This window comes from Paramormyrops kingsleyae, chromosome 6 (assembly GCF_048594095.1).
Source record: "Paramormyrops kingsleyae isolate MSU_618 chromosome 6, PKINGS_0.4, whole genome shotgun sequence".
Taxonomy (NCBI): domain Eukaryota; kingdom Metazoa; phylum Chordata; class Actinopteri; order Osteoglossiformes; family Mormyridae; genus Paramormyrops; species Paramormyrops kingsleyae.
Window position 1 is genome coordinate 6,845,476 of NC_132802.1, and position 15,133 is coordinate 6,860,608.

Genomic DNA, 15,133 nt, shown 5'->3' on the forward strand with positions numbered 1-15,133 from the left:
AAATTCAAATATCGCGATGTGATTTTGTTGTAATAGAAACTGGGATGTTTATAAAGCAAAAAGGGGTTCAAAACAAATTAATTTCTCACAAACCCGACCATGAGTGATTTAAACAGCAAGGATGAAAATGATTATGATTGTCTAAGAGAACGCATGCAGCGCTCATGCAAAAGTAGTGGATGTAAACTTTAAAGTGATCTTTCAAAACATATACTAGATCATTTTGAAGTGGAATAATCATAAAAATTGCAATGCTTGCTATGTTTTGTTTCCTATGACAAAGTAAAAATGTTATAGTACAGCTTAAACCTCCTGCACTCTCATGTCCAGACAGTATGAAGGTATAATAAAGCCTGATCTCAACCCAGCTGACTGTTGCAGTCCATGCGATGTAAGAATTGCATGTGCATAACATACAATGTTGGTATTAATATCACACATCGCTCAGCCATATAATACATTACAGCTATTTTTCGAATTCAGTACAAAACATTCTGCCTCACATTGTGATGCAATTCAGCGCCGGTACCAGTATTTACACCAGTGGAAAACCAAAACCTTGAAGTACTGCACTTTTGGAGCTGATGTATCAAAAATACTGTGTCTGGTGGGGTGGAAAGCGCCCAAAGTTGAACACAAAAATCAGGAAAGGGATATCTTAACATTACTGAATTCCAGAAAGCTGCCAGGAAACACAAAGTCCAATAAAACTATTATTGAAGAAGATCCATGAAAAAAATAAATAAATGGGGATTCTGACAGAGATCAATGGGCAAATAATAACAAAGATCAATCAGAGATAGATGGAATACATAGAAGATTTTTACAGCAAAGATAGACACAACCAAGATATGATTAATGAGGTCAGACACATGGAAGAACCTTCCAGTAATGGAAGATTTGGTCAGATTGGCCCTTACCTCATTGGCCACAAGGTGGTGTCCTGAGTCCCCTGCTATATTCCCTGTACCCCCATGATTGTACATCCTTACACAGCTCCAATCAGATCAGGTCAGGTTGGGGAGCATGAGCTGATGCAGCACGTTGCCGAAACTCCTCGGGATCCCGGCCAGCGATCCCCCAGGCAGACACACGGTCCAGTCCCACCCTCCAGAAATGGCCATCCATCTGCCGCAGCCAGGTGTCACGTGGGCGTCCCCTTGGCCTGGTCCAGCCGCTCGGGTCCTCAGCAGTGAGGATCCTGCGAGCCGGATCACCCTCAGGGAAAAGCGCCACATGGCTGTAGTGCCGTAACTGACGCTTCCTCACAATGCAGGTAATGTGCCTCATTCTGGACTCCGCTAGCAACCGCTCATTCGACACAGAGTCAAACCAGCGGTACCCAAGGATTCTCCAAAGAGACACAGTACCGAAGGAGTCCAGTCTTCTTCTCAGGTCATAGGATAGGGTGGTTCAAGGATTGATCTCCAGTGAGGATGTATCTACCTACCGGGATGAGCTGGAGGCACTTTCTCAGTGGTGTCAGTCCAACAACCTGGACCTTAATGTCTCCAAAATTGAAGATGGCTTTATGGACTTCTGGCAGAAGCAGCAACAGAACTACACTCAGGATCTACGGGTCTCCAGACCCAGCAGCTACAGGTATCGTGGTGTGCATATCTCTGATGACCTGGCATAGACTAATCACCCTTCCACGCCAATGCAGAAAGCAAGGCACTGCCTGTATCACTTCAGGCAAATGAAGAAATTCAAGGTTTCCCCCACCATACTAAAGACATTCTTCAGTGCTACTATAAGCCCTGTGCTTACTGGGTGCATCACAACCTGGTTTAGTAGCTGCAACTTCCAGGAGTACAAAGGCCTGCAGAGAGTGATACGGTGTGCTGAACGGATCACCAGGACAACGCTGCCATGCCTGCAGGACGTCTGTACTCATGGGAGCAGGACCAGGGCAAAACAGATAATTACACACACTTCACCCAGGCCATAGACTTTTCCAGCGGCTGCATTCAGGCCAAAACCTCTGTAGCCATAAGGCCAGGACAGAGAAGCTTTTTCCCTTAGGTTTTACGAACTTTAAACTCTGCTTTATCTGGTCTTAAATTCTGATAATGACTGCATTTGCACATCAATACTGTGGAACAATTTGCATAAAATGTTCCACACTTCATTTACACTCATACAATTTGATTGCCTTTCTAATAGTTCTTTTTTCTCTCCGTTTTATTACTTTTCTTACTTTTCCCCTTATAATGAATGTATGTTTATGCAAAGTGACGGAGCTGTTTTGCCACAACAACATTTCACTGCCACTGTACTGCACAATTGCACATGTGATAAATAATCTTGAACTGCTACAGAGGAAGGCTAGGAGGAGATTTCAAAGTAATAGAAAATTGATTAGCAGCTGAAGATTCGAAGTGTTGACCAAATTTGGAAAGCAGCTCAATGACCAACAGACTGGATGAGACGGACTTATTCCAGTACCAACGGAGACCAGTGTGCAAACTGAAGTGTCTCCCACATATCAGACGCCAAAAAAAAAAAAATAGAAAAGATCATTTAATGCAGATTACAGCTCTAAAAAGAAAATGTCCTGATGCACACACTGAACTCTGGAAAGACATCACAGAAACAAACGATATCATTACCAAGGCATGATAGATATACAAATAAACTGATGAATACCAGGTCAACAGGTGTTTATTAAAACAAAGCCTTTGATTGATAGTATTTCTATAGACCATGTCAATGTGTGGAATGTTCTCAGGAAAACTGTGGCATCACTGCTGTACCATTTATGAAGAATGTCTACCATGGATAAGTAGCCACAGTGAGAATGGAATATGGAGAGATTGGGGGGGGGGGGGGTTGGATTAGTAAAGTAGTTAGACGAGGATGAATACCAGCACCATACCGATTCAACTATTATTTAACATTCAACAAAACTTTGAACGACAAAAAATGACATCACAGTGAGTATGGACCAATGAAGTTGGCTTATAAAGACCTCATCAGAATTATACCACCCAATTAGCTCAAAGGCAGACGGTGAGCAGCAGAACTGTAAAAAAATATATCTGAGGTCCTGTTTACACTTAAATGTGCTTTAGGCGACTGGCGCGTAAGTGGACAGCGCTGAAAACACGTGTAAGCGACCACCATTACGCACAGTGATCCAATCACTCAGACCACTTGCTGAGGTGGTCTGCAACACATTAGACCACATTTACAGTAGTAGTGTAAACACTAATACGTCCTGGGTGTGTCCCCAACAAGGATGTCACAATAACTGTGTGCGGAGCAGTAAGGAAATCAGGACAGAAGCGGTCAGCTGGACACCTTGGAGACATGTGAACAACGATGTGTCTCGGTGGTCCATTTGTGATCCGATCGCCCAACACACATTTCAGAACCAAGTGTAAAGAGTGCCTAACAGCAGGCAGATCGAGTAGCACAAATCTCATGGGGGGAGTTTATTAATCTGGGTAACTTCCATTATATTAAGGCTGCTGATATAAAACAAAATTACACAAATTACATTTATGCGGACTGATACAATCCAGTATTTAGAAATACATTCAATGTTTTTTTTTTTAAGTTATACTCAATTAGAAATCGAACACAAAACAAAATCACACTTGATTCATGATTAAATGTCCACGGGGGTAAATGATAGCAATTATCGAATGATCAAAATCAACGTCATGCAATGTCATGCAGATCCTCTATCTATAATTCCGCAGATACACCAGTCTGTGCGGCAGGAATTTCTCACGACATAATGGACATTCCGCCTGCAAAAGGAACAAAACAAAGATTCACTTATTTCTCTGGAAATTGCAGTCCGCAGATGGGCGATATAGACATTGCAAGGTGTTATTGAGAAAGGCAGTTTAATTCAGCAATTGCATTCTTCAGACCACATTAGCATGTCTGGACACCTCTATGAAAGGGGCCGCTTTGGAAAAGCATGGGTTATTATCATTGTTCTGGAGGCTGCTGGATGATCACACCTTCTTGGGGTTAAGGTTGCAATCTTCTAATCAGGGTCTAATAAACCCAGACATGGGGGTGGAAATTGAGAGGAGGGCGGTGTGTGTGAAGAGTTGGTGTCACACCTAAATTGCAGGTGGCTATTTACGCATAGAGAATACGAGTGGATCACCCAGATTCGATTCTATTATGTCAGAATTGTCCTTCTCACATTCATCTAAAATGCCAGCAAACAGCAACGTGTGTGTGTGTGCGAAGCAGACCAACCTCACCTTGGTGTTGCACCACTCGGTGATGCACTCCCAGCAGAAGAGGTGCCCACAGGGAGTACTGGTAGAGTGTCGCCGCTCCTCCAGACACAGAATACAGCGAGAGGCCCGGGAACCAGAGGCTTCTACTGGCTGGGCACTGCGCAAAGAATGGGGAGAGCGGCGGGCAAGAAAGCGCTTGACATTACACCATCCATCCACCCTACAACAACTAATCCTGGTCAGGGTACCTAATCCAAGCCCAGGCAGCACAGGCCACAAAGCTGGGGCTCACCCTGGATGGAATGATGGAAGGGCCATCACAGGGCTCTCATTCACACACACACACACACACACACACACACACAAAATCATAAACTATGCTCTATTTAGAGATGCCAGGTAGGGAGTGGCTGCATGTCTTCAGGCTGCAGGAGAAACCCATGAGAGAAAGACGACACTCATTCCAGACGCACAGCAGATACAGGATTCAAATCTCCCTCCCCGGAGGTGTGAAGCGATAACATTAACTACTGAGCCGCCCTGCTGGTAACCAGGATCAAAAGTATTTCTAATGAATGGATTTAGAAAGCTTGCACAAATACCTAATTTGCCCAGATAACATTAAAATAAAAACTATCAATCTATAAATTAATCCTCAGTCAAGTATTATAAGTATCATTTGAAAAATTACTTAATGTACCTGGAAGGTAGATTTCGGTGCAGTTTCCACTCCTGTCTGGCTCTCTGTCTCTGCCTCAAGTTGTTGAACTGCAGCAGTAGAGTGAGGGCAAGCTGCAGCAGGGACACCACGCCCAGCGCTCTGTAGCTGCTGCGGATCAGCCGGTCATCGCCGGACATGTCCAGAACACGCAGCTTAACAGAACAAAGACAAGGACACAATGAGCCACGTCATCCACACACAGCCGCATGTTAACCCTGTATTCATAGTATTTACACAAGTCGGGGTTTAGTCTTTAACAGGTTGTGCTCTCCTCGTTTTTATAGTCAACAAATTTGTAGTTATTTTACATTCTGTATGAATATATGCCATATTAATTTCAAGATTTGTGTTTGGTTTTTAACCAAAAGATACCCGTTTATACAGATGCCCTGTCATAGTGTTTAAACTGGCAACCGTTCAACTACAAGACTCCCCCATGTCTGTTGAGTCTCTTAACTTTTCAGACCTCGAATCAACCAATTTCAAAATACATGCTTTTAAAATAACCAGCCTTATTTAAATGAATAAAAACCAGGGCAGGACCCGGACTCAGCCACTTACATAAGTAATACCCGTTGCCCTCTTGCTGAGGTGGTAGAAGGTCCCGCTGAGGTAGAAGACGGCCACATGGAACCTGTGCAGCAGGGTGACGGCCTGCTGGAACACGAGGAGCATCGGCAGCAGGGCCTTCCTCTGGGGCTCCGTCAGCAGTCTCACCAGCCGCCGGATCTGGGCCCGCACACATGAAGCTGGGCTCCACCGATGGCCAGCCTCACCCGGGCTTGCGTGCGAGTCCAGATCCTCAGCCTGGAGGTCATTTTCCAGGTATACCAAAAGTTTGTCCAGGCAGTAGGGCAGAAAGGTGTGGAGGAAGACCAGAGCAGCTCGCCGACTATGGGAGGGTACCCTACGTTTCGAGGGGTCCACTTGGACCATGCTAACATACTCCTCGCCCAGAGTCTGGTATCCTAAAAAGAGAGTGGAAGAGTATGGACTGTATAAGATCATTTGAAACCAGGAATAATATTTATACGGACAGGGTGAAGTATAGCGTTTCAGGTTTTCGATTGAGTTCCCAGGGGGACCTTATTATTGTATGCATCCGTCGGCAATATTCATAAGCTGAATTGCAAACATTAAAGGTGTGTATTAAATAGGCTCAATCTGTCAGTTGTGTTTGATGAAAACATTAATTCAAAGCGACTCGTGCAAAAGTTTTCTGTTTAAACAATGTATTTAAAAGCAAATTTACACTAACGAGAAACAATTTAGTCTTCCTTACCCGCATATGTTGTTAAACTATAGTATGCAAGATCTGCAAGTAACTCAATCTCTTTTCTCCATTCGAGCCATCTTTTGGATCCTGCATTGGAAATAAAACAAATCAGTACTGCTTTGAAAGGCTTTATTATGTGAGTATGTGCAGAACCGTCTTCGCTTTTTTAGATGACGACTTTGACTTGCCTGCAAAAGTCTGGAAGGCTTCGTTGGTGTTATTGCGGAGACAGTTCTGGTAATACTCATCTTTTTGACTCGAGCGAATAAGCTGAGGTTGATTTGCAGGAATAAGAGGCATTTTGTTCAGTGTAGGAGATGGGTAGCTAGCTAGCTTTTAAATCTTTCTCCTACGCATTTCGAAAAACAGACAGTATGCCTGTTTGCCAGTTTAAAATGCACATCGTTAGTTAATTACTTCAGAACGCGTGAGTATTAAGATACCAACATCAAAGCACGCTATTAACATCACTTCTGACAGTCTCAACTTCTTCTCTTCCTTGCAGCTATTTGAAAGAGGAGCGCCAGACAACGACTGCTAAATAAGCCCTGTTAGGATTAACAGCGCCCCCACCAGGAAGTACGCGCGTAGACCTCCTGGCAGTTATTTTACAGTACAACACTGTACTTCATAACTGAAGAACATAGCGCACAGACACGGGCAACTTACTATTATTTTAGCTGTATTATTTTAATAATTTTGAATTCTATTTGTACCCAATGTTCATTCTTCATAATCTAAAAAAACAATGTTCTTGAGGCTACCTAAAATCCGTGTAAAACAGTGTCGTTCACATTCCATAGGGTAGGCTACTACGCAGAAATCATTTAATGTGAGACTGATTCATTTGATTCATTTGATTTATTAATGGGTTAAATATCGTAACTGTAATATTGGTATTGTAATTGTAGTATTTTAAAATTTCATGAAAAATACTGAACTTACAATAATTGAAACTTCTTACAAAAATTATCAGATTAGGTCGTCTTCCTATATTTATCCTTTTTGTTTGATAATGTATCTCATCGTTAAGTACTGTTCTTGAGTTACCAAGTCTGTGACGATTGATATTGTCCGGGGAACTTGCCGAACCAGTTTCTTTGTTATTTCAATAAAGAAAAATAAAACTCCGGTTTTTTTTTTTTTTTATCCACCAGGTGAACGCTCGCTTTCTTCCGATGCGAACAGAATACCGCTGGCAACAGGCAAACTAGCCGGTCAGGAAAGTTACTCCCGAACTCCTTGATTAATAAAGAGACACACGTTAACTCATCTGTCATTTCCTACAGACAGGGGAGAAATCCTTTTGTGTTTGCCGATAAGTGGGAGGCGGTGAGTTTTTAGTTACTTGCGACTTCTTACAGCGCAAAGTTATAGAGACTGGGCGGCGAGCAGACAATTTCCCCTGGGAAATAACCAGCACTGAAGGAAACGTGCAAAGGTAAGCCTTACAGTTTCTGTACTTATAATGGTAGTTGGCAATGTATTTACAGATAAAAAAAAGAAAATTAAAAAGTAGACAGTAGGCCTTTATATTAAATAGAGCATTGCGCTTAAACACATGCAGGTATGTAGCCTAATTTTGGGATGTCTGACTTTGGGTGTCTGGGCAATCCTTTGATGACTAAGAATTTGTGATTCCGCAGGGCAACAAAAGCTTAGAAACTTCTGTGTAAGGTAGTGAAAATTGACAGGTATAAACATAATCGTAATCCTAAAATAGTGTTAGGGTACAATTGCGCAGGAAAAGGATTTTAGGCTGAATTAATGAACCTATTAGCAAACCTGAAAATGCTCACATCCAGGTGAATATGGAAGTCTGTGCACTAAGACTGTGGGCATGTGTTGGCCATTCAAAACGCATTGGGCCGATTTGTACAAAGAAAAAAATTTTTTCATGTCAGTTATGGCTATTTTGATGTTAAGTATAGATAAATTGAATATAAGCAATGTTGTTGAAGGAAATGGTTTTGTTTGGACCAGCAGTATGTGCAAAACTTGGATAACACATTTGTAAACTGTTAGGAACTCCGTACATTACAGGAATTTTAAATTATTTCTCATGTTAATAATATCGAGATGGCATTTCATGCACATGCAGTTGTCATATATATCGCTATATGACCGCTATAGTCTGCTATGTTCAAATCAAAGTTGCACGAAAACATTTTTACTCAGTCACAGGAAACAGAATTTAGCAAGCCCTACAGTTTTAATGATGGTTCCTCACAATACTTTAGCAAAAAATATAATATTATATGGTATCACGCACTGTTTTATGTAAGACGATGCGGCAAAGCGACGGGGCTAAGCCGCTGTTGCCAACTCGGGTCAGCTGGCTGGATCGAGTGAGATTTTCTATTCGAAACAAGTCTGGACACACATGCGCACACATTTACATGTACAGTATGTCACAGTTTTATTACAATCTAAACAGTTAGTTGGGTTTGCAAACTACCCCAACACTTTTGATGTAGCTTATTTTAGTGTTATAATGGAATAATTTAGATTTGTCGCAAGATTTCTTGCGTGACTCTGGAAGCGTGAGTGTAACGCCAGTTGCGTGAGACTTCGTAACCCTGCTAACTTTCGTTTCGCTGTGGTGATTTTGGAAGTTTTGCTTTTCAATACTGACACACGACTGCATTCTCATTGGCTTTTAAGGTGAAGTGCTTCCACACAAATTATGCTTTCTTTCTTTATTTGGATCCTCATCCCCCACACCTTCTTCCATCCGCCATATTGCCAAGTAATCTATAGAAGGAGAATTTTAGTCGATGTTTTAAAATAGCCGATTAATCGAATTTAATCGAGTTATTGTGACAGATGTAGATAAAACTATTAGGAAACATACACGAAAATGAAAATAAACGCTGAAACATTCCGCATATATGCAAGTGCATTCTGAAATAGGCTAGATATTGAGATATTAATCCACGATAACAACGTAAGCCTAGAATAAACATACAGAGATAAACCTAACATGATGATAATAAAATGCTTTGGTGGCAGGAACATTCCCAGAGCTTTAGCCAACAGGAAGACGTTCTTACTGTAAACGTTAAAGTACACAGATTATATATTTCATATATATTATACTTTTAAATTATATATTTTTATTTGTTTATTTATTCTAATATATATGCATAATGTATGGTAGCATGTAATATTATACATGCACATGACTTTGACCTATATACTGTAGCTCCTTCACTCTCTACATCTGCAATCCTTGTGTTTTACTGTATTATTGTGTGTATTATTGTCTGTACCACTGGATGCCTAAATTTCCTTCAGGATGAATGAAGTATGTATGTATGTATGTATGTATATGTATGTATGTATGTATGTATCTATCTATCTATCTATCTATCTATCTATCTATCTATCTATGTATGTATGTATGTATGTATCTATCTATCTATCTAGCTATCATCGTTGAGAAATACTGTTTTATAATAAAATATTATTTTGTCAGAGTGTCATAGGCTTATGTTTACACTGAGCACACCATCCAGCCCTGAACCCATGATCTTTGGTGTGTAAAACAACAGTGTTCCCCTACCAGGTTTTTTATTTCTTTCTTTATTATTAGGCTTGGTTGTAGCTGAATTAGTGGGATAGCATAACCGTTTGATTTAACCCACTGATCTCCCACCAGATCAGGACAAAACATGCAAGAAAGCTGGTGCACTAGACTAGGAGAAGAAAGACTTTATCACCATCATAAACTTCTTATTGTAGTTACTTTGCTCATAGTAGTAACTATAGTAGTAACTATAGTAACCATGTTTAATGTGCATTTTCATTTTTAGACTTGTTTAATGCTGTTGTTCCTGCGGATTGTCCCTGTGGATTGCAATTGCTTTTTTGTGACAGACAAGGCTGGAATGGCTAACTGGCATACCGGCATTTTCCCAGTAAGCCAATGGGATTGCGGGGCGACAAATTTATTGTGAGCGCCCCCCCCCCCCCCCCCCCCTCGTGCTCAGCCAAATTTATCAGCCAATCTTCAGCTGTGGTAACAGATTTGTTGCAAATAGCCTGGCGACATTAATTCAGGATTTTAGGGGGGGGGGGGGGGGGTAGGGGGCATATGAGAAATATACACACAGAACAAAAATGAAACATTTCGACCAATTAAACGGTTGCTGCAGATTAAACCAACAGTAATAATCAGGTAAAGTGGTCATTTAGGGGTTTGTGCAGTGGTTTCTTTTATTGCCTAAATGGACAATAATTAACTGGGGCAATACATTTGATTAATCATATCTGCTAACTGGACACACTACGAATTGCCTTTGCTTTGACATGGCTTACTAAGTAACCTGTTTGCTTCAGGTGTCACCCATGGGGCAGGTGGGCGGGGCAGGTGAGGTCTGGCAGGACTTTGGCCCCTGTGGCACGGCTGTGAAGCCGGGCTTTGCCGACATCGCTGTGCACTGTTGGGTCTAACCCTGGATAAAGACACCGTGCGCCGAGCAAACAGATGCTTAAATGTTGCCATTATTTATGGAGCAAAGCAGGCAGGCTATGGAAAGCGGCTGCACACAATCAGGCCTTGTTCTGCTGGCCTTGGTTTACAACGTTGCCGAACAGAAGCGCTTTAGTGGGGCTCTGCATGACATCAAATGTAAAGGAAAAGCACAATAAGTCACAGTTCATTGTTGAGGATCTGGACATTATTCTGTTATTTATGCTCGCACAGTTGCTGAGTAAATCTCTTTCACCGAATGGATAAGGGAATAATTTATTATCTGTGGGTGAAAATTGAGGACTGTTTAATTCAGCACTGAAATGAACATTTCTTCTAACTATCCCTCACTACACGTCATATTGTTGCTTAAGAACACTAGATATTTCAGAAATGCACATGGATTTATTTATTAATCTGTAATATGTATTATGCCTGTTTCAGTTAACATGAACTCTATTCATGATTTTTGTAAAGGTGTTGCTTCAGTAAAAGTAGCCAAAAACGATTTCCATGGAAATGTGGTTGATATGCAGTCATACCAGTGAATGACGCTGAGTAAATTATGTAGATTTTAACCTTTGTACATCCAGATATTTGTCTCAGAATTATTATTAAATGATTATAATAATTTGATAAGTCAAACATATTACATACTGTACACTACAACAGTAGTTATCAATCCTGTTCCTGCCCCCCTCCCCCCACCACCAGAATGTTCTCCTTCCAGCCCACACTGCTTTCAACCTGCCTCATTGATTATTAGCCTATTAAGGACCATAATGGCCTGAATAAGGGTTGCAATGAAAACATTCTGCTGGGGTGGGGTGGTGCTAGGATCAGGACTAAGAACCACTGCACTAGAAGATTAAGGCCTGTGTATTCATTTAGTGTTTAAAAAAAGAAAAAAAAACTTTTAATTTTACAATAATGTAAAGGGTAGATGGGAAAAGTCTGCTGAATATTTTTTTTGTGCCATCAGAGTGAGCATAAGTTGTGAATGAGGTTCTGCTTTGACAGGAGCGTTTGGCAGATGGTGTAGGGTTGCCCGCTGCAGAGGTAACTCATTTCCCTATCCACACATTCGCTGTGACTTGCCACATAGTCGCTGTGGCATAATTAGCATTTGCTGGGAGGTGCGAGAAGGAGCAGGAACACCCACCTCAGATAAAGCCTTTTGGATGGCACGAGAGCCCCTCTATGTGTGTGTGTGCGTGTGTGTGTGTGTGTGTGTGTGGAAGGTACGGACCATCACGCGCCTCAGGCAGAATCTGGCAGGTTGTAGCCAACTGGGCTGTCACGGGTCACCGCTTGTCTTGAGAAGGTGAGTGAGGGACCCTGGAAGGTGAGCATTTGCCGCTTCGGCACGTTCCACAGGGGACTGCGGTACAGGGCAGAGCTTGGAGGAAAGTTTTTGTACCCTTGAACTTTTTATGGGCTCAACTTGTAATACCTGAGTTGTGAAACTGCAGGGGAGAATGTGGAGGGGGTGCAAGGACAGGGTCAGTCATACCTGCTGTCAGGTGACAGGTAATGGCAAGGAATGTCCTGCGCAAATTATGGACCATAAAATTATGGGACCATAAAGTATCTGAAAGGTACAAAAAATAAAACAAAATCCATGTAAGATAATGAAAGTTTCACTAGTTACAAGTGTGTTACTCTGTGCTGTGTTGGCTGAGAGACCTGCTTTCATACCTCAGTGTTGTCTTTGACAGTGGTATCTGTGTCTGACTTGCTGAGGACTGAGGTGTACGTTTACAGGCCGTTAATGGGCTGAACTGCATATGAGGAATACTTCACTGTACAGTGAACACAATGCTGCTGTCTTCCAAGCTCAGATATCCTCTTAGTCTGGTGCAGGAGCCACCCTCAAGTCTCCAGGTCTTATTGTGCTGCGGGGTTGGCAGAGAGGGCCAGGGCAAATGGCAGTAAATCACTGGAAAGACCATGCAGGCAGGAAACACCCTCCGGTTTGTGTCATTTACGAGGTTTATGTTACGAGACAAGACACTGTCTGGCGCAGTACAAGCGACACACTAACTGCACAGCCAGTGAAAACGTGAAGTGTTGGATTGCACACATCAATCAGGGCAAAATACAGACGACAAAAGGCCCTTAGGTGTTAAGCGACAGAAGTCAGTCTACTCGCATTCTGTGGAACCAATCCGCCAAGCTGCCATTTCACTCTGATTAACCCTAACAAATACACCCTCAGTTAAGTGCCTGTATTGCATATATAGGTGCTTCCTGAATCTCAAGGATGCTGGAAGGCAGCCATTTTGTAAGTTTTTCTGTGTAGCGGTTAGTTCTATAACAACTTAGCTTGGTAGCCTTGATTGGATGCACTGTCAGGTCTACTCTGACTTTGCTTTAGGGACAGACTAGAAGAATGGTTTTTGTAATATCTGAAACAGCTCCCCAATGGGCATGTAAGTATTTGCAATTGTCTCTTTCTGAAACTGGAAAATAATGTCCTGTCTTATTGGCAATGTTTGGAAATATGAATGAAGTTATATTAAACATTTAACCTTCAATGGAGAGAAACGTTGCAAGCATTCTCTCTGGCTGAAAAGAAGCCAGACTGGAACCAAATATCCGAACGACATCTCAGGCCCTTTATATAATTTGGGCAATTTAAGACCATATCTGTTCTATCTGAGATTGTATCTGCCGGTCTCTTCTGCAGATTACATCTGTCATCAGCGCGACTTAAAAATCCGTCTCCTTGATGGCACAAAAACGCAGATAATCCTTTGCAAAGGACATGATGTGTGATCTTGTAATGGAGAGCAGTCTTATCTACACAAGAGCTCCCTGTTCCTGCCACATGAAAAGCAGCTGTGATGTTTGCGGGGGTTGGGAGGTGGTGCCAAGTAAATGTGAAGCGTGGAATTGGGTGTGTTTTAAAGCCCTGCTTCCCAGTGTTGCAGCTTGTGCATAATCAGGTTTTTCCTTTCATGGTTTGGAGAATGAGAACAATCAGAGCAGAATGAGCCACTGATTATGTATTTGCCATGATCTTGTCATTTATAAGTAAATCTCACATCATTCATTTTATTATATTCTATAATACCTGAGGAATGTTGTTATGTTTCTGTAGGTTTTTGCACGAAATGGACAACCCACATTTCTGGTCATCGGTGTGTCACCTTGTCAGCAGTCTTGCAATTTTGATTGGTGAATTAGAAGTGTCATAGTTTACATGGTTTATTTCAAATTAAGGTAGTCTTTTCTTTCAGTGGATTCTCCCAGTGACGTGTGTCTTGCCTTGAAAAGACCAGTTCATACTTCACTTTTCCGCATGTGCTTTCGGTTGCAGATGAGGGGACATGACGTAAATTTTGTCTTCAGGGGTTGGCTGCAGACGACTGGCATCATCGCCCAGATGTCAGGTAGCCCAGATGTTTATGTCCACGCATGTGCAAGATAATAGATTAGGTATTTCCATTAGGTAGCAAAATTTCATAGATCAGTGGGCAATGGCGTAAGAGCAGAAGAAGAGTAGTTGCTGTTGTTGTACCCGTTTCACTGCAAAGTTTATATTTGTATTTGTACATCTGCCCTCTGCTGGTCTGGTGGAATATCACCGCTGTATGGATGCACCGACGGCGACCATCTGCATCCGTAGCCAAATGCCATATGAATACAATCTGCCACAGGGACGACCGCCCCCAGCCCGAGAGCACGCAAAAGCGCATGTGGAAAAGTGAAGTATGAACTAGGCTTAAAGAAGGCTTTCCTGCCATCCTGCTATCCACTGTAAATGTCATTCAATATAAGATCTTAATATTAATATGACTTAATTCTCATAAATGGATCTTAAATACCCTGACATTTTATCAATATTTGTGAAAATTGGGGTTTTTGCACTAGGGAAAAGATGTTGACATTTTTCATGAACTTTTGTGCCCTAACACAGCTAGTAAGGATTTCACTTTGATTAATTAATTACACTGGTGGTCCCCAGACGATTGCACCTGACTGACTGAGCTAATGTGCTCCGTTCTGCTTAGTGCCACAGATGAATGTATGAGTTTTTTTTTTTTAATTATCTAAAAAGAGCATGTAAACGTTTTCTCAGGGAGCATCAGCTAAAACCACAAATAGATGTAATCATACCAATCCCTGTTTGTGCTAGCCTGTCTTGCTTAATTAAAACAGCAGGCATCAAAGAAACGTACATGGTGGTGAGGTGTAAGTAGGGGCCACGCCCAGTCTGGGGGCAGTCTGCTGACAGTCTCTGGGCTCAGGTCTTGTGAGGGGTTGTCAGGTGTTAGCCCCCGGGCATGGTCCGGGTCCTGAGTCGGCATGTTGATGTATACAAATGGCCGCAAAAGCAGTCTGAACACCTGTTCCGCCTTTTCCGAACAATTGAATGTTTTAGCAGCCTGATAAACAGTGCTGGCCTGTGGCCTGTTATCTAAAAACCATCCGTCAGCATAGCCCCTCCA

At 42.0% G+C, this 15,133-nt stretch overlaps 1 protein-coding gene across 1 annotated transcript; it reads right to left on the reverse strand.

Moving 5' to 3' along the window:
* Nucleotides 1–3,422: 3,422 nt before the first annotated feature.
* On the reverse strand, nt 3,423–6,741 carry pex10 (peroxisomal biogenesis factor 10). The gene is made up of 6 exons (XM_023841461.2): nt 6,394–6,741; nt 6,212–6,292; nt 5,491–5,897; nt 4,909–5,081; nt 4,230–4,365; nt 3,423–3,758 (listed from the first exon to the last, which is right to left on the reverse strand). Exons 1-6 carry the CDS (start codon nt 6,503–6,505, stop codon nt 3,690–3,692), a joined length of 978 nt encoding a protein of 325 aa, XP_023697229.1. The 5' UTR covers nt 6,506–6,741; the 3' UTR covers nt 3,423–3,689.
* Between the last annotated feature and the right edge of the window lie 8,392 nt (nt 6,742–15,133).